Source organism: Delphinus delphis, chromosome 4, assembly GCF_949987515.2.
Source record: "Delphinus delphis chromosome 4, mDelDel1.2, whole genome shotgun sequence".
In the NCBI taxonomy this organism is placed as follows: domain Eukaryota; kingdom Metazoa; phylum Chordata; class Mammalia; order Artiodactyla; family Delphinidae; genus Delphinus; species Delphinus delphis.
This window is the reverse complement of record NC_082686.1, coordinates 107,123,379-107,143,733: the sequence shown is the minus strand read 5'-3', so window position 1 is coordinate 107,143,733 and position 20,355 is coordinate 107,123,379. Positions and strand designations below refer to the sequence as shown.

Genomic DNA, 20,355 nt, shown 5'->3' with positions numbered 1-20,355 from the left:
AAGCTTATATTCTAATAAGAGAGTCAATGATAAAGTAAAATAAGGTAATTTCAGATAGTGGCAAGCATTATGAAGAAGTTAATGTTAGCAAGGAATAGAACGTTGATGGGGGTTGTCAAGAGGGGCTTATGTCTGGAGAGGGGACCTGAATGATGAAGCCTATCACACAAGATATGGAAGAAAAGCATCCCGAGCAGGGAGGACAGCAAGTGGGAAGGACCAGGAATAGATGTGCACATTTGAGGAAGAGGAGGAGAGGTTGGTTGATGGAAGAGGCTGGCAGGGGTCAGATCACATACAGCTGGAGTCGGGTTTGTAGAGTGAAATGAGAAACCACTGCAAGTTTTATGTATTAGAACAACATGGGATTAACGTTTCCAATACATCATTAGCTACTGTTTGAAGACTGTGGCAAAGACGTACAGACAGAAATGCTACTATACCTACTATTGAGATGATAGTTGATATAGGAGAGGAATTTGATGACATAGAACCAGGCAGGGTAGGAATTTCCTGTCCTTAGAACTGAGTTAGAATTATCCTGAGCAGAGGTGGCAAAAGCAGAAAGGTCAAGAGGACAGCTGGAATCAAGGAGACTGGTGTTTACTTCATGCTTTAATTATTAAAATCTTGTACTGTTCAGATTCAGAGCTAATCTCAGTGAGGCAGCATTCTGAAACAGCTGTATTTTGAACTGTGTTCATAGGAAATGTAGAATTCAAACTTCTCTAAGTAGTTGGGTGCTTTCTAACATGATTGTTTGGATTGCAGGGGTAAAAATAGAACCCCCTTATGTCTAACACACATACTGTGTACAATGCTGGGAGGTAAGGGCCAGTTTGCAGACAAGACGTTAAATAACTTGCCACATCCCCTTAGTAGATGAATGACTTGAATGCAGAGCTGACATGGAAGCCCATGTTCCTTTTATTCCAGAAATGGACAAAGTTCAAACGGTTACAAAGTCAAGCTGTGTCTTCCAGCCACAGGATTGGCTCCTCTAAGGGACACGAGGGGATCAAGGCTGGACCTAGAATTGATCATTACTTTTGGAGTCAAGAGGTGGGTACTCGACTTTCCCCAAGAAAGGGCTTGTATTAAGAATCATTAGGATGAATACTAAACATCTTATTTGTAGATTTACAGCTGCAGTGGAAACCAAAGGTGAGCGGACAGACACAAATGGGGCGCGTACATACAAGGCTGTTGAGGTACAAGAAGTAATGTATTAACATCAGGAACTTGGTGAGATACCTGGTGAATGAGGCCGCAATTTAGTACGTTTAGCCTGGGTTCCCAGACTTCTGAACTTCAGTAAAAAAAAAATTATAGTTACCAAGCCTTGAGATCTACAAGGAACAGAAAAATGTGTTCAGGGACACCATAGGGTTACAATCGGGCAACCCAGAATATGGAAAATTCCAAGACAAATGACCCAATTTCTTTAAATTTCAAGGAAAAAAAAGATGGACAATCTGTGATTTAAACCAAATATAGACCTTGTTTGAACAAACCAATTATAAAAACAAATGAGAGACAGTAAGGGAAATCTGAATACTAAGTTAGACACACTGTTACTTTAAGTATAATAAAAATATTATGGACATTTAAAAAGCCCTTACCTTTTGGACTGAAATACGTGATGAAATCATTTGTCTGGGATTTTCTTCCAAGTAAGGGTGGGAGGTGGAATGGTGAGTTGGTGAGGTATAAACAACATTGCCTGACCTAGAACTGATCAGTACTTTTGGAGCCAAGAGGTGGGTATCCGACTTTCCCTTAATAAAAGTCTGAAAATTAAGTTTTTTAATTTGGGTACAGCAGCATAACGTTGTCAAGCTCTTGACAACCTAGAAAACTGATTCACTAACAGCACAGGACAAAAATTAGGACACAAGGAAAAGTTACCATCTCAAAGCAACGTCTAACATGCAACCCTCACTTCACATGCAGATGTATCCTCCATACCTTCCATATTCACAAAACCCCTTCACCCGCGTACTATTTCCAAACAAGGATAGAGCAGGTAAAAATTTCTACACTATTAAGAATTCCGGATTAATTTGTTAAACAGGGCCTTGACATTTGCCTGTGCTTTTCTTCATGCCAGTTTTGTAAAGGAAAGAAACTGTTTGCTATTTAGAGGCAGTTTAAGCTCTGCACAAATACTGTTACGGTTTAGCAATTTTATCATAAAAGCACATGTAGAAAGAACACTCTAAATGAACTGTTTATCCTTCCAGAAGTTGCTCATTCATACTAGGCCATGTTAGTTAGTTTTTATAGTCAGAAATGTAACTGATTAAGTATCATACCCGACATTTCTATATCCAAGTGAATCTTGTCTCCCTGTGAGGCTTTCTACTTTTTCCAGCCCCAACGCCCGCCACTGCTGAAATGTGTTCGGAAATCTTTGGAATCCTCTTCAGAAGCTGTAACTATTCTTTTTAAACATCCTTAGTGGCAGTAAATCTTCATCTCTTTGTGGGTGTATTTGATTTTTTGAAACAGCAACAAGTCATTTGGAGCCAAGTCTAGTGAACAAGGTAAGTAATCAAGATGGGTGAAAATTTTAATGGAAAATTTTAACTATAAAGCAATCTTTTATTTATTATGGCCTTTACGATCTCTAAATTGACTTCCAAAATATTGGGGAAATAACTCTCCATGTGAATAATGCTAAAAATATTCTTTGGCTATGACTTCTGGCTTTTTTTCTTTGTGGTCAGACTTGACTTTAACAGCCAGCCTGGGGGGTGGGCGGCTCACCTTATCACTTAGTTCTCCTAGCTTAGATAAAAAGCGTCATTAAATACCTCAAGAAAAATGTTAACGCTCAGTAGTTGTCTCTAATTTGCTGTCATGTTGAAAGTTCTGGTTTGCTCACCCTTGCAATAGTACTTAAAACCGACTTAAAATAACCTTATGGTGCCATTTATGTGCAAATCAAGTTTTGACTTAGTTTCATGCTACAATTAAACATTTAATGTTACATTGTTGGGCCACACCCATTTGCTTTTTCCATATATACAGAGAAGATTTCTATGATAGCTCCCAATGCAGGTAAGAATTACATTTTAATCTCCAACTTTATGTAATGGAAGAAAGAACAGGTCTGTCAGAAAATCAGTACAGCCATTTTACTATTGAAACTTTTCTCTTTTTAATAATTTATTTAAATAAGATGTATGAAGCAGTTTAGAAAAACAAGATTTGTATTTTATTTCCTTGTAAAAATCTTTACACATGCAGACGAACCAGTGTTAAGAAAGTATTCACCATCATTTAAACAAATAACCACTTAAATAGAACAGTGTCTGCAATTTCATCTGTATAAAAAAATAAGATACATTTTTACAGAATTCACGCTCCAGTTCTTATAGCAATAAACAATACACAAGTATAATAATTACAATTGAACCTGACCATGGTTTTCAATTAGATACTGCTAGGGCATTTTATGTGCAAAAAAAAAACAAACAAAAAAGAAACAAACATAGTTCTTTTCAAAAGAAAATGTCCTCAGTGTTTCTAGAGACCTAGAGAATTTTAAGAAATCAAATCCTAATCAGTTTGCTTTTAATTGTTTGTTTCAATTATGAGTCCATACATCACACTGTAGATAGCCAAAATCAAAAGTTGATGCAGGCTCAAAGGAAGAAATTCAGCGCCTGTGCCTGCCATGTCCTGAGCGACTGCCACCATGGTGCTTGCCTTTATGAGACCTCTCAAAGGAGCGAGATCTTTCACGCCTGTCCCTATGGTGTCCCCTTTCATGCCTGTGTTTCTTGACAGCGTCTGAGTGATCCCGAGACTTGCTCTGAGATCGAGAACGAGACTTTTTCCTTTTATGACCATGTCTATTTGAACTTTTTAAATCATCTCTGGTATGCTTGGCTTTAAGGTGAGGAGAACCATGATTATGATGTCTTCTTGGGCTTTCACTGTGACTGCGGGACCTGCTTCTTGATCTCGAGCTGTATGTTCCAGATCGACTCCGCCTATTATTGTAACTTAGATAATAAAAATTTGAGGTTTAGATTCAGTTTCTACTGCGAACAGATTAGTTTTGGTGGTGCTCATCATAGCAGGTTCAAAACAAAACTATCAAATGGTGTCAGTAACAGGCCAGACTGAAGACTTTTATTGTACTTCCCCACCCCTCACTACCTCTCCTCCAGCCTGTTCACATATTAGACAAATCTTGAACAAATTTACTGTATGTCTATATTCCAAGGAGGGGAGTAATTAATTTTTAGTGCCCTAGATAGCTATTTATTGAATTATCTCCCACACGCTCAAAAGAACCACTGAAGAGCCACAAGTAGCCAGCCATCTAATTATAAAGCTAATTAGTGAAGAGTCTTTGGCTATGATTGTCCTGATTATTGGTTATTAATTATTAAGTGGTCAGCCAGGCCCTACACTTCAAAAAACGTGGACAAAAACAATAGAATGCCATACATACACCACCACAAAACAAAAAAGCCACATGCCTACAGAGCGTATTTCCAAACTCATTTCTCACAATTTACCTCATATTAAGCTAAATCTAGCCTAACTTTGAGAATAGTCTATGTGCAATTTTTAAAAAAAAAGCCAGAACCTTTACTCCAAATAAGACTGCTTTCCCTAAGAGAGTATCTACTTACTGTCTTCTTGGAGTGTGTGATCTAGAACGTGATCGTGTTCTTGACCTTGATCGACTTGCACTTCTGCTATTTCTACTTCTTTTGCTGTCTTTTCTTACACTTAAAAAAAAAAACCCACACAATATTTTAGTTGCATACTAAGTATGTTAGAAATTAAACACATAAAAAGATTCCTCAGGCCATTTTTCTAACTCAGGTATACTCACCCATTATAAGGGCTTTTGGAAGCCTGTTGTCTATCCTCAGGTTCTTTTTTGACTGTCTTCACATTAACGGAGATCGGCGACTTCTCTTCAGCTTTTACTTCTCTTGGTGATGCTGTTAAAAAAAACATAATAAGGCATGTTAACTATTAGATTTTACAGAGGGCCAATTTTGTTTCTAAATGTGACTCCAAATACCATCCAAGTATCAGTCCTCAGTTGGCTGTCATGAGAGAAAACAGTAATAGTTTCTTAACATCTTTGTTTCTATGCAACTGTTAAGTGCTAAGGCTTTCTAATAACCATACATCTTCAGTACTCAAGTCATTTCAATCCTGAATTAATCTTACATGGTTTAGAGGCTGGAGAGAATCCACCAAGGGTTGAAAGGGCTGGAGTTCCATCGGGATTCAATCCCTTTGCTTTTAATTTGGCTTCTTGTAAGGCCACTTTTCTTTTCTCTACTTCTTTTTCCAGCAATTCATAGTTTGGCTGTTGAAGAAAGTGAAGTTAGTATTTCTCTTTTACAGAAGTTTAGATTCTTAGCACTGACAAAATATTAACACAAACACTAGTAAACAGAATTACCTTTTTTCTGGTATAAAGCCTGAGCGTTTCTATGCAGATTTCCTGGATATCCTCTTCGGTAGTACCAAAAAGAAGAAACCAATGGGGACGAGTTGGCAATGGAATCTAAACCATAAAAATAGAATAGTTTACATGAAATTGTCACTGTTTTTATTAGGAGAACTGATACTTCTTGTGATTTACCCTACAGGACTATAGAATATATATATATCAGGCTATATATATAACAACCTACCTGAAGAGCTCTAGCTGCAAGGTAGATGCAAGCACATGCTATAGTCTCTGGTTGAAATCGAACAAATACATTGGTTCGAAGACTGTCATTCATATAATTCCTGAAAAATATTTCAACCATAAGCTTTGTATGTAAATAAACCAGTTCTTCTGAAGCTTACATAAAATTGGAGACTCAATCTACTTTATTCTTTTTTCTTCTCATATTTTTATCTTCAATATTCTAGCATATAACAATTCTTAACTCAAAAATCAGTAAGAGATAAGAATTTAACACTAGAATCATTCTTCATGTCTCATATATAAGCAAAGTCCTTTAAAATAATTCCTTATTATTCCAAATAGAACGTAAAGTTTTTTAAAAACATATTTCTATGAAAAGCAATGAAAGTCAGTTCTGACATGACCAGTTTCAGAAATAAACCACTCCAACAATACTTCAAGCCATTAATTACTGACCATCTCTCCTTTATCCACAATGAAAAGCAGTGTCAATCAAGTTCTTTCAAAAACTCAATACTGTGAGAGGGGTAAAAAAGGCATTTTCAATAAGCACTCACCAAATTATATTAAGAAAGCTAAGTAATCTACTTCAGAAAACCTGGGTTGGGAAGTGAAGAGCAAACACATACAACAGCCTTGTTTACATACCTTTTTGTGACTAAGTATAAATAAAAGCAGTAACTACTTCAGTTAACAAATTACTGGACTTTTATATTAGTGAACCCTCCCCACAAAATTCCTAAAGTATTGAAGAAATTTTACAAATAGTTCAAAAGGTTAACTAAAAGACTATTTCTTAAAATTCCTTACCCATGAAAACTGCTAAAAATCTGTTTTATAGAACATATATTAAAAAATGTCATGCATTTTATAAAAGTAATGAGACTTTTCTAGTATTAATATTTATTGAGCCCAAAAAGCATGGCAGTCGTAAGTCCAGAACATAAGAATTACATCACTTAAGTACTGCACATCATCAACAGTCTTAAGACAGTAGTTGTGGCTGAACCACGAACTCCTTGTTTTGACTTTAAATAAGTCAGCACTGCAAATCACACAAAGTAAGTTCTAAAGTGCTATGTTAATATTAACATCTCTTAAAAATGAAGTACTTCTTTCTTCTAATACTATTGCCTCCAATAGCCCAGCAGCTATGAATTCAAGTATGGTAATGGTGCCCACTTTAAGCTGCCGTCTCCTTTGGTAGAATTCATGCTATACATACCAAAAAAAAATAGAAATCTAGTCAAACTCCTAACAAAAATCATTTAATTCATAATGGCTGGACAACAAATCTATCAAAAATGAACTATTCATTTTGATAGTTACAGGTATACATTAAATACATAGGCATGTTGAAGAGTTACTTCTAGAAGCAAATATACAAATCCTTTTGACACCCCGACAGAACTAGAAGATGCTGCCAGATGGATATGGACCACTTCAGTGAATCTCGGATGAGAGCTTGCACTGGATTGGCTGGAGAGCAGGGCAGCCAATCAGGCCATCCTGAGGTCATGGGCTGAAGTGCAGAGGGCAGAGTTCTATGACTTACCATCATGGACTACCCTTTAATTAAAGAGTAGAAAAAAGAACAAAGTTAAACTGAGTTCTCCATTAAAAGTAATTAGTCAAGCCAAGAAAACAGGAAGCAGAAATAAGCATTATTTACCTTTTCATTAAAAAACAAAAAAACAAAAAGCACCAAAACAAACTCATCTCATTATTTTGGAAAGGGAAAATGAAACTTACTTTATTTCTGCTTCTGTTTTCCTGGCTAGGAAAGAAATGTAAAAAAGCAACTTACCAGGCAGTTTGAACCAGGGTTTGATTACGTTCACATTCTAAGACTTGTAAATACATAACAATGATCTGAAGGACAAGGGAAAAAAACTCAGTTTAGCATACTGGTGGTTCTTTCAGAGTACAGAGTTCAATGAACATAAGTAACTGAAAATGTTAGGTGCAAGTTTTAATTCTTCTATAAACTGTATAAATAATACAGACCAACTAAAATGTACCCGAGAGTCAATGTAGGTTATTATGCTACTAGAGTTCATACGGAGACGTAATGTTCCAAAATCGTGCAGGAAAAAAAAAGGAAGTTATATCAGTTAAGAACAGTATCTAAGTTTCATGTGACAGGAACTGATTATTTCATTTAATTTCCCAAGGTACAAAAACCCTAGAAGGGCTTCCCTGGTGGCGCAGTGGTTGAGAGTCCGCCTGCCGATGCAGGGGACACGGGTTCATGCCCTGGTCCGGGAAGATCCCACATGCCGCGGAGCGGCTGGGCCCGTGAGGCATGGCCGCTGAGCCTGCGCTCCGCAACAGGAGAGGCCACAACAGTGAGAAGCCCGTGTACCGCAAAAAAAAAAAAACAAACAAACAAAAAAAAAAAAACCTAGAGACTGCTGTATTTTTAAAGTTACACAATGGGTATGATACATACGTATGTACAACTCAGAGTGGGTAAGTAATCAAACACTAATATTTCTACAGTGAAGCTTATCACACTAAAGTGTGATGAGTTTACCTCAGTTCTGATCTTTCTGGACCTGTATTATCACTCGCATTTTACAATTTTAGAGATGTGGAATCTGAGAAACATATCTGCCTAGGTCACACAGCTAATAGCAGAAACAAGTTTCTATGTGCAGATGATCCTGCCCCCAAAGCACCTGTTCTCTTAACCATTGTGCTACAGCTTATGTTGAGCATACGGAAGCCAAGAGACACTGGAGAAACCTAAGAACATTCAATAATGCTAAAAGTGAGCAGCCACACTCAGCATTTCACCATGCAACAGGGTAGCATACTGTCAGATACTTCTGCAGATACACATATTATTTATTCCTTGGCTAATATCTAAAAATCTCCGTTTTCTAGGTATGGAAACTGGGTTACCTCAGAAGCAAAAAGAACAAAATAAAGAGTGAAGATTTGAACCCAAGTCTTTTCAACTCCCATTTTACTGATAAATATCAATATCCAAAAAGTTGCTTTTTACAACCAACTCTCAAATATAAATTCATGTAAAATAAAATTTTAAGAAAATCCCTAATACTTACGAATGTTATTTCTGTATTCTACAACTCACCTTATGGGGATGCTTGACATGAACACAAAATCCCAACTCCTTTAGCACCCTCCTCTCTGCCTTGATAACTTGATTTTTGGTGTTAATGTAGTTCTGATCAAGGATCAGGGGGCTTGGAGTCCTATAGTTTGTAAGAAATAAAATCAAAACTGTTTTGCACATCCAAAAAATTTTATTTGTGGCATCTCCATTTTCCCTTCCAACCAACTATTGGCAACAGAAACCAGCTTTTTAAACTCCTGCAAACAAGTTAAAAGCATTAATCTTGTGCTGTCCAAGTTATACTAATTAAATATATACTTTCTAGACTCAGTTCCTAGTTTACTAACAAAACCCTGCAATGAAAAAAATTCACTCTAATGCTCTTAGATACATCCTTGTTGATTTTTTTCATCCAGATATTTTAGGTATATATATTAGGTGATAGCCTGATTTCCACAAACCTCGTTAGTCTCCATAGACTCCAGGAACAAAACTAATGTGCTCTTGAAAATATGTATTATAAAGACCTCATAAAATTATAGTGATTTTACTCATTTTATAAAATATCAACTCTTGGCTAGTTTAACGCCAAAATTAAAATTAGGGGATAAAACGGTGGGTAGCTAATTCAGATTCCCCTAAATGGGCAATTTGTTTAAATAAACTGATCTAAGAATCTCTGTTAAAATAATCTGGAAACTATAGATTCAGCTCAATTACCAAAGAAATGTTTTAAAAATCAAATTTAAAATTCGAAGTGATCAATAAAACCAGGCCAAAATTTGGTCAGAGTTGTCATTATTAGGTACTAACTTTAGTATGCAATGGCAAAAGAGATGGGAAGACCAACCATAATGAAGAAACTAGAAGAGTACTCAAGGTCTCTGTGCCAGACTAAATTATGATAGCTTCAAAAGTTATGATGCAGAAGGCGACATATATCAGTGGTTCAATGCTTTGGGGAAAAAAAGCTTTCAATTAAAACATCTTTAAGTCTTAAAATTGAAAACTAGTTTCTTAATGAGAAGTCAGTCAGGACTTAGACTTTCACTTTAAAGCCTGTAAAATGTCCCAATGTCCTTCATTTGAGACATTCTTAGATCCAACCAACAACAAATACGTTTTTATTAAGACCCTGATAAGGTATGTATCTGGGTAGAACAATTAAATACTTTTCCCCATACTCAATTCATTTTCAGCCAAAAGATTCAAGAGTTTTTGCTCTGGGCAGAACACAACATTTTAAAAAGACAGTCATTCTGAACATTGCCCCCACTTTATAACTCATTTTACCATGCACACCAAATCCAGAAAAATTTAAGCCCACGTTAGCCAAAAACCTAGATATCCATTTGAAGATCAGAAAACAACCTGAAATAAGCTACATCACCCTGTAGTGATATGCTACCAGAGTAAAAACAATCAGCTACCATATTTATTTTCCATTCCTTCTCCTATTTCAAATTATAAAACTGGAATGTTTAAACTATTTTAAATTATTCTATACTATACGATTTCTATCAAGTTGGATATAAGACAAAAGTTGGCAAAGCTGACAAGATGGAAAACAGCATGCTAACAACATTTAAAATGGCCTTCACTCAATTCAGTTCTTATAGCTTTGAAAGGTGTGAGAAATGCGGCCACCAATTGGGGAGGGAGCTGATTTCTAACATTAAAAACATAATAATTAACCCATTTTTATCAGGACAAATAGGCTACAAGTTCATTGTTCTTTGGAAAAAAATCAAATTTAACTCAAATGATAACAATTAATGTATATATGAAAACATATTCCAAAGATCTTAAGGTTTATGATTTTTCAGATATTAAAACAGAAAATTTGGAAAAAAAGTCAAATGGACTAGTTATCTGATGGCCCCTTCATCAGGCATTCATTAGGAGACAGAATACCTCTGGTGTTATAGTTGCGCATCACCTTAACCCTTAACGTACAACTCAAACAGTAAACTGCACCATTAGAATCCTTATAAAATTATTATAAAAGCAGTTTTGTCTCATTTTTTCCCACTTATGTTGAACAAATTCATTATACCTCTTACTCAACTTGCTTTAAGAGTTGATTTCAAATTCTGTTAAAATTCATTTTCTTGCAATCAACCAACTAAACATTTGAATTATGGCTATTAGTCCCAAATCAGGTTTAATCATTAATTCTGCTTACGCGAATTACTTCCCATCCACTCTGCCACAATCTTTACTTTCCCATTTTTTTGTGTCAAAATCCCGACATTAAACCAATGAAGCAAACCAAACTATCTACTATAATTCCACTAAGTGCACAGCTTATTGCTTAGGCCTACTACTACCTGTAGTCTTCAAAGTTAACTTTGTAGGTGTATAATCTGATACCTTCTTTTTGTTCAGAACTGGTTTTACCTCACAAATCAAAGGCTCGATGAATATATAATTTACACTACTTACAAAGACTATTTTGTATCAGAAGTAGAAAAATGTGTCCCCATATAACAGCAGTAAGAAAAGATTCAGACTGCCTCAGCAAATGGTTTCTTTAAAGTATCAACCTAGTACCTTACGTGGTAACAAGTACATCAAATTGAATTAAGGTTTACTAGAATTTCTTCCTCCCCAATTAGGTAAACTTTCCTTTCCAATAAAAGTTTGAAGAGGTAACATTTTAAATCTTTTTAAAAGAAACCATTTGTTCAGAAAACAATTTTCATGATCAAAAAGTACCCAAACCTAACTCTACCTACCTCCTCCTCTTTTAACTTGGTCAGATTTTTCAGATTAATTTATATGAAAAGAACAACTTTCAAATTTTAGTCTTAGTATGAAATTCTGAGTTCCGGTCATTTGACGTTTATTATCTGGTCTCTCAGAATAGCTATTTTTCCTTCAGCATGATCTTGAAATACAACCACAACAACAAATTTAGGAGCAGATCCAAACATGGTTTGTCTCTCTCACGTGGTACAAAGGACCAAGAAAATGAAGAACAAGTTCTTTAAGAGACTGTACTTAAATGAGATCAGTTTACAAGAAGGCAGACTGCTACTCAACCTACAGAAATTTGTTAATTCCTACCTCAAAAGAACGTTCTTTCTTTGGCAGTGTTTAAACAAACAGTTTTCGAGCCACCAAAATAAAATGCAGAGGAAGACTGGACTAAATGACAAGATCTCTTCCTTTCTAACTCTAATCTATGATCTATATGCATATTGAAAATACCACACCATATTCACCAATGAGTGGGTTGCACCAGGCTTCGAATATTTGTCTTCTTTTAGAGAAGCCTTATAGTATGAAGGTAGGTGCCTTAAAACTACATAAAACTCTTAATTTGCTGGGAGTATGCTACATCTCAAAAGCAAATTATAATTGGAAACTATTGAAACAAAAAAGCAATCTTACTTTTTTAAATTCAGCCATTATTCCGAGCTTAAAAAACCATTCTCAAACTACAAAAAACTGAAGAGAGAAAAAAAAAAATCCAGGATGGGGCTTGGGCATTAGTTCTTTCTAAAAGCTCCTCTGATGATTCTAATATGTAGTCAGGACTTAAATCCAGTGACCTAAAGTCTACAAATACAATGCCTCTGTTTTTTTTATTACCAAGGTCACACTTCAATTTAAAGCTATTCATAAACTAAATTAAAATAAATAGCACCAATAAGACAAACTGATACATACTTTACCTAACTAAAGTGTGATATTGATAGTACTTTCTAATAACATTAACCTATGCAAAAAATTACTAAACTATCGTTCTAATAACTTGGACAGCAAAGACAAACGCTTATAACAAGAAACAGGAGTTTTTCTAAATGGTTCACCAGTGGCCAACCTGTTAGTCCCCGATTCCAGTGACCTATTCTCAGAGCACTGGCTTCTCCTTGGGGATTTTCGATACTTCACTCACTGTTGCCATGACGACAGCTTCATCGCTATGTACCACTCCACATCACCCAGGCTTTGGTAAATGTAGCTGGTCGCTGTATAGTCGGTTGCAAGGGAAAAAAGAGTTGAAGTTAATAACATATACAAGCTACCTGTCTGAGTAAACTTGTAATATGCATAGAACACTTTTACATCCTGCCTTAAAAAAAAGACTTCCATGCAATTAACAACTCCTTTTAAATTTCATGCTATAATCAGACTTCTAAGATTGAGACACAATCAATTTCTCTGCGATAATGACCGAAAGAAAAGGGGAAAAAAAAAAAAACACAGTTACATCAGACACGACAGTCAAATCAGGTGAGATGTTTTAAATTCCAAGGTTTTTATAGTTAAGAGGACCTACTCTGAAATCAAGGAAGACTACTCAAAGAAAAATTTCAAAGTAGATAATACTAAATGATAATAGTGAGCTCAATGGTCCAAAGAATACTAACAAAACTATTTCCTTTAAGCAAACACAGAATCCTTTGACGAAAGATACAAAACCTTTTTATTAGTGTCATTTTGTTTAAACACCCTGAAGAATCACCTAAATCTAAGTTTTAGCTCAGAACATGCTAAATACCAATTTGAAAACTTCCCAATTTTCAGGGATTCCTCACTAAGAAGCTAAAAGATGTTTTAAAATGAAAACTAAAAAAAGTAGTCTATCCCTGGAAATGGTTACGGTTAATGAGAAAAGATGGCAGAATAAAGAATGTAGAAAACTGAAAAATGCCGTGAAAACTATCTGGGTAGCAATGTTTCAGATTTTAAGGTTACTACTGGCTTGTCTCTGAATAATTCCATTACTGCCAACTTACAGACTCAGCAAAAAGACCACTCACGTAAGACACTAATTGGGTACTAACCGGTTACCCAACCCCAAAACGACTTAAAATCCTTTTATAACTAACTTCCTTTCAAACTCAATACAAGTTTATCTAACATCACAACAATTCCTTAAAAAGCGAACACAAGAACTAATCTACACCAAATATATTCTTTTGTAGCCTGTACTAGAGATCATCTATAGACAAAAGCACTACAACTAAAACTTTTTGGTACTGCCTCGCAGAAACACATAAAGTGTTAGCAGGTATCCGCGACACCTAAAAGACAACACTATTTTGGTCTCTATCTTACAAGATCAGATAAATGGACCTTATCTAAATGCAACCCACTCACTGAGACTGTCACCTGACCAAAACAAAATACCTGTTTAATCCCTTTGACTCCAAACTTTATCATCCTGCAGTCCTTTCAGATCCGGTATTATATATCGTAGTTCAATGTTGAGAAGTATTCTAACAAAAGCCAACCTCAATTGGTAAGGAATTAACTGGGACTTCCCATGGAAAAACAATCTACACAAAATTTTGCCACAGTATTAACTTGAACTGCAGTGTTTACACTTCCAGCCTTCAGTCTTCCAGAGAAGGGAGGGGAAAAATAACTTACAGAATACACTCAGACTTGAGTCAAACGCATTCCCTTTCTTGTTTAATCTTAAACCACAGGACTGGCTTCACAGCACTGTTAGGATTGTCCATAAACGCAACTGCCTCTACAAACTTTAGATAACTGGTTAATTGTGATTTTTCAAATTAAGTATCAGCGTGCTCCTACGTGAATTTTAACACCTAAATGAAAGTCAGTTTTCCCTTGCATTGGTTTTAACTTGAGAGGAAAGAATGTTTTGATCTGATGATTGGTGCACAGCACAGTAGTATCAAGAGATCTGTGTTCAATAATGCCAATCTTACCTTTTTCCTCTTAACTGGCGTAGATGGTGAAATACATTAATCACATCTCTTATTCTTCTAGGTGCTTCTTCGATTTTTGATGCAAGATTAATACATGCCATGGCAACAATCTGAAAGAACCACAATCCAATAAAAAGTTGTGAGATTATGGCACTACAGAGTACTGCTAGAAAAAAGTGCCCCTCTCAAAGTCTAAGGAAGTTATCCTGTTGAAAACACTTTAGGACACAGCTGAGAACTTTAAGACCTTTGGTGAAATGAAATCGCAGTTGACATTTCTAGGCCATAGGCTTACCAGGTATGCTAGCGTTAATGCTTTCTTTTTATTGCTTAATTCCCCTTAATTGTGAATCCAGAGCCAAGCTCAATCTCACAGGAATTTTGCATTTGGTTGAAAATTCTAATCCTTGATAACAGGGCACCTGGGCTCAGGATCCATCTCTGGTTCTAAAACACTTTTCTCAAGTCCCTACTTCCCGGTGGGTGAGAGCTAGGTACAAAGGCCTGAAACTAACCACTCCCTTTCTGGAAAAACTGGCTGCTGACACCACCTCCGCCCTCCTTCCCATTTCCGGATGAAAAAAATCCCCCTTCACCCGCCCCCGCTCTGCTTACCTCGAAACTGTGCTTGACGAAAGATTTGGAATAGAAAAAACGATGAAACAACACCTGCCCCGTTGCCATCGCCACCTGCAGACAAGAAAGAAGAACGGAAGCGCAGGGGTCAGGCGGGCCCGCACCAGGCGCCGCCGCCATTTTGTGCCGCCGCCGCTCGCTTCCCTCCCCCTCCCCCTCCCCGCCGCGAACAGCTCCAGTCCCCGTCTTCTCGTCGCCCAGCGCCCTCCCGCTCTCGACACGCCCGGGCTCCGGCTGGGACCCGCGGCTAGAGAGCCCCAAGGGGACACCCCCAACCCGGCCGGGACCTGGCGGTACCGGGACGCAGCGGAGAGAGAGGCGCAGCAGGTCGGCCCGGGGCCGGAGCACTGACCTGCGGCAGTCGAAGGAGAATGCCGGCGGCCTGGATGAGCTCGCAGCCCAGGATGCGCAAGTCCGTCTCGCTGGGCAGGTCGAGCCCGTCCTGCATGGACGGGGTGGGCGAGAGCCGCTCCTCCGGAATCAGCGAGTGGTCGATGGTGAGCGAAACTTCCGAGTACAGGCGGTCGCCGATTAGGATCCCTCCCGTCGTGGTCGTCGTCGTGGTGGTCGTGCCGGAGCTGGAGCCGCCCGCGCTCGGGGCGGCCGACGAGGCGGCGGCGGCGGCAGCGGTCGCGGTGGGGTGAGGCCCGGACGCCATGGTCTCAGCGAGCTGCACGCACACCCGACGCAGCCGGAACCCGGAGAGAGACTAACCAGCGTCCTCGGCGCGACGGATATTCCCGTGACCGCCGGGTTCTGGTCCGCTTCACGCAGCGTGCGCTTCCGCCCTGACGTCACCACGCCCCTCCGGCGTGCGCCAACTAGTCCCTTCAGGCCTCGACTCCGCCCGCGGCGCATCAATCCTGCGCTGGCCCAGGAGCGGCGGGACGCTCGGGTGTCCTGGGTTCCCCCTCCGCTGGGCCTCCAGAGTGGTCGAGGAGGTGATCTATTCCTAAAACAAGCCCAAGCCGCCTCGTTTGTAATATTTTAAACCACAAGTATAATAAGGGAGGCTAACAAAATAGCTTTACAAGATACCTTATCCCCAAGTTCGGGTCTGCAAAATTTACTGTAACCCCTGCGCGTTGACAACTTGTCTAGAACGTGCGTCCCTGTGCTCCCGTCTCTCTTCCTCTCCTAACTTTTCGCATTTAGGTGGCGCAGTTTCGGCGAGCACAAAGCGTCGACCTTCGCCCACATTGGCGGGTGGAAGTGGCTACTCCGATGTCGTGTACGGACGAACTTGTAATTTAAAGTGACCCGCAAGGAATCTGGAGAAAGGTGCTTTACAGTATTTTTAGAAAACAGGAATGTGAACTACTTCGGCTCAAAAAAACCCAAAAAACAAAAACCTCTACGATGAGCGTGTGGTTCACAGGGGTTTAGAAGTAAGGCGAAGGCTTCGTATTGACTGGGAGGGCAGCTGCTTTAGCAGTTTCGCTTGCGAAACTCAGGCCTGAGCCAGTGACAACGTCACAGCTTTCGCTAATCTGGAAAATCCCTAGTTTCCAAAAATAGTCTTAGGGCGAGACTTTACAGAGGTAATTTGATAATGCCTGGGGTCTCTGTATTCCTGCGTGGTTACTCCAATTAGGTAGTATAGGAGAAATAAAATTTCCATTGTATACATATTTTTCCCTCTGTGATATTAAAAGTTCTCCAAATTTCCTCAAAATTGAAGTAAAAACAATGATACTGATCCAGACTACTAGAAGCTAGAGAGGGAGAAAAAGGAGTAGATCCTGATTTACTCCAGCCATTTTTTTGTCCTTTGACTGAACTTTGGAGACGTCCAGGGATGAGAAGTCCCATTGCCTTTCTATTACATAGCTCAGTTTTAAGACTTAGTTTAATTAGAGAAAGTTGAAGCCTGGATCTATAGAACAAAGGGAGCTTGAATACATTGAAATATTTGTCAGTGATGTCACTAAAGCAAAACATATTCAAGGGACTTCCCTGGTGGTCCACTGGTTAAGAATCTGCCTTCCAATGCAGGGGACGCGGGTGAGGAACTAAGATCCCACGTGCTGCAGGGCAACTAAGCCCGTGCGCACTAGAGCCCAAGCGGTAACTACGGAGCCTGTGAGCCTTCACGCTCTGGAGCCTGTGCGCCACAGTTAGAGAGAAGCCTGCGCGCCACAACGAAAGATCCCGCATGCCACAACGAAGATCCCGTGTGCCACAGCTAAGACCCGATGCAGCCAAAAAAAAAAAAAAAAATTCAAAAACCTCATTTTTAAAAAAGCATTAAATCAACCTTACATCAGTATTTCTGAACTCTGGCTGCACATAAGGATCTTCAGAGGAGCTTTTATTTTTGGTTGAGCCACGGTGGCTTGTGGGATCTTAGTTCCCTGACCAGGGGTTGAACAGAGTCCTAACCACTGGACTGCCAGGGAATTCCCCAGAGGAGTTTTTTAAAATATACTGATGCCTGAGTCTTACTTGTAGGGGTTGATTTTATTGATTTGGGGTGGGCCCAGCCAGTGGTTGAATTTCGCCCATCCTCCAGATATTGGAATGTTCAGCCAGGATTGAGAAACATTGCTCCAATAGAGATACCGGACCTCTCTGCATGTCATGTTCACCTTTCTGACTAGGCTGCTTCCAGGGAAACTTCCTTCTCCAGTATTCAGCAGGGATTTAAAATGCTTTAACAAACTTTGAAATCTTTAAAAATTGATGATATGCTATTTTCATGGTTCTGATCATCTAGTATGGTTGTGTAAGATAGTATCAGTGGGTAAAGCTTCAATTATTTCAAAATAAAAAGGGGAAAAAAAACCCTAATTGGTGATATGCTTCATTGAAACATTGAGCTTCAGTGAAATCACCACCTATATTTGTAATGACTTAAGAGTAATATAATTTATTTTTAATTTCTTAATGGAACTTTTTTCTAATATTTAGAGGGTCTCCCACCATGCCTCTCCAGTAGGCTGATTTGGTGATATCTTGATATATTTTATAATTATTTTTTAATCTCTAGGTCTATGATTAATCTAAAAAAGTTCACAAGCATAGGAGTGAGAAGTTCTGGGACAAGGAGGGGTTACCTGCTCTACTCCCGATATCTTTTCCCAGCGGACCTCCCTGTTCCCCACACCTCCTGTGTCTGGCAGTCATTTCCAGGAGTGCAGAACCACCCAAACTATTCCACAGCTTTGTGCCCATTTCCCATTCCCTTCTGACTGTACCCCAAATTATATCCAATAGACATGACTATTTTCACTGTTCCTCCCTTCAGGCTCAACAATGGTGGTAGAGAAAGTGGGCCGATGTTTTAAATGCTTAGCATTAACTCATTAAACTGTGATGTTGTTGATACTTATAATTTAAACTTTAAAAAAAAAAGTTCATGACTAATCCAGAAGATGGAAAGTAATGGGTCTAGTGGCTCTGCTCCACAAGGCTGTCTAAGGCCCGGAGTTGAAAAAAACTTTTGACTATCCTTTTAAGAGTCAAATTCCAGAAAAATCATGGTTTGAAAAGGTTGTTACATTATTTCTGAGTTGTTTTGAAGAAAGTTGCTTTTCCATGTACCTACTTCCAAAACATCAACATTAAAATGTGGAAAGACTAAGACCTATTCAGAGTTATAAAGGATCCAGAATTGGGAGGGATAAAGCATATGTTTTAATTGCATAAAAGCTTTAGTAGCAATGAGTTCAGACAAGTGAGACTGTTCCATTAAGAAGGTAAATGAATATGAAAAATATATATATGTATAACTGAATCACTTTGCTGTACAGCAGAAATTAACACAACATTGTAAATCAACTACACTTCAATAAAATAAATTTTTTAAAAAAGAAGGTAAATGACTGGGTTGTCATTCGAAATAAAAATAGAATGGTAAGTCTATAATATATTTTGTATATTCTTTCTCAACAAACAGAGGTCCTAGTACTAGTATACCCTGAGTTCACCCATGTCTAAAAGGAAATCAACGATAATTAAAGTTGCATTTTTACTTACCAAGACCTGCAGGCTTCAGAGGATGACTGAAGAGAAAAATGGAATTATCTGTGACCTGGGGGCTACTGAAGAATCATATTCCTGATACTTAAATCAGCTCTCATTCCATTAGTCTCTGCAGCCTCTCAGGGGAGCATGTTTTTCATTAATATTTAAACATTCAGGTTCTTTAATCCTAAAATTACAATTGGCATAATTTCATTAATTTCTTCAGCAATTGGTTAGACCAGCAGAATTTAATAACGCAACAGTGTAATTTAGGCTAAGGACAAATGAAATGTAAGTCCCCCGCCTAGATGGAGGTACACTCTTAATAAAGGGAATGGTACACACACAGACAAATGTCAGGGTGACTAGTAAGTGCAAAAAGCAGTCAGAGAAGGTGTAAATCATTACGGTTAATGTCAACAGGGATCACTTAGAACCTTAAGAAGTTGCTCATCAAGTTTCTATTTATGGCAGAAATCAGAGACTATCTGACTTTACACATGACTTTATTCACGTACTTACATGACTTTTTCATTTAGTCCTGTGGCAGTTATATGACAATGCATTCTGGTCTGGTTTCCCTCATCATTAGAAATAGTCATTCTGGGGGATTCCCTGGTGGTCCAGTGGTTGGGACTGAACATGATTTATATGTAATTAACACTTAGGCATATACTGCTTGGTAAATCTCATAATAGCACTGGCCTGGGCATTCTGCTGCTGGCTCTGCAGAGAACTAGTTCTGACACTTAACCACAGTTTTCTCATTTCTTAAAGTGAGGGAGTCCAATTGGACCCCTTGCAGGTCTAAAGTTCTTTGACTCTGGTCATCCAGACATCTTAAACCTCAGACTCATCTTTGGTTATTTCTTCTTTATTGTATTTTAGTCACTAAGTCCTGTTGTTCCTTCCTTCAAAGAAGGAAATTGTTCTTGAATCTGTCTGTTCTATTCTACTATATCTGCCTGGACCATCACAGTAGCTTTCTAAATGGTCTTCTTGCCTACAGTCTCTCCCATCCCTCATTCAACCTGGGACATCTCTAAATTGCTCTTGATATATCAGTTTACTTCTTCCACTTCCTCAAAAAAAATGCTGAAGATAAAAGATAGAGATCAAACACCTTTCGGCAATTGAGGCTTTCCACAATCTTAACTTACCTTGTCACTCATTTCCATATCCCATTACCACCTGACCTTATTCCCCTCTATGTCTCAACTTGAACCAAGACCTAGCACTTAATGACCTTTAGTATATTTTGACACATGATTCCATACTATCATGCATTGTTGTTACTTGAT

The 20,355-nt window shown here is 38.3% G+C and overlaps 1 protein-coding gene across 2 annotated transcripts; it reads right to left on the bottom strand.

Moving 5' to 3' along the window:
• Nucleotides 1–1,630: 1,630 nt before the first annotated feature.
• On the bottom strand, nucleotides 1,631–16,513 carry CCNL1 (cyclin L1). Of its 2 annotated transcripts, XM_060011236.1 has the most exons (11): nucleotides 15,441–15,844; nucleotides 15,068–15,142; nucleotides 14,453–14,562; nucleotides 8,781–8,901; nucleotides 7,488–7,552; nucleotides 5,679–5,778; nucleotides 5,444–5,548; nucleotides 5,206–5,347; nucleotides 4,859–4,970; nucleotides 4,653–4,751; nucleotides 1,631–4,013 (listed from the first exon to the last, which is right to left on the bottom strand). In XM_060011236.1, the coding sequence occupies exons 1-11, from the start codon at nucleotides 15,744–15,746 to the stop codon at nucleotides 3,665–3,667; spliced, it is 1,584 nt and encodes a 527-aa protein (XP_059867219.1). In that variant the 5' UTR covers nucleotides 15,747–15,844; the 3' UTR covers nucleotides 1,631–3,664. The 2 variants fall into 2 exon arrangements, with proteins under 2 accessions (XP_059867219.1, XP_059867220.1); XM_060011237.1 differs by lacking the exons at nucleotides 1,631–4,013; nucleotides 4,653–4,751; nucleotides 4,859–4,970; ... (1 more) ...; nucleotides 5,444–5,548; nucleotides 5,679–5,778 and adding an exon at nucleotides 5,796–7,249 and having other exon boundaries at nucleotides 15,441–16,513.
• Between the last annotated feature and the right edge of the window lie 3,842 nt (nucleotides 16,514–20,355).

What these genes read in the sequence shown, in the direction of transcription:
- CCNL1 (XM_060011236.1), bottom strand. Translation starts at nt 15,746, where the DNA reads ATGGCGTCCGGGCCTCACCCCACCGCGACCGCTGCCGCCGCCGCCGCC. An exon ending in TTGCAGCTAGAGCTCTTCAG is followed by an intron (nt 5,549 to 5,678) that starts GTAGGTTGTTAT and finishes TTTATGGTTTAG; the next exon opens with ATTCCATTGCCAACTCGTCC. An exon ending in GGCTTTATACCAGAAAAAAG is followed by an intron (nt 5,348 to 5,443) that starts GTAATTCTGTTT and finishes TTTCTTCAACAG; the next exon opens with CCAAACTATGAATTGCTGGA.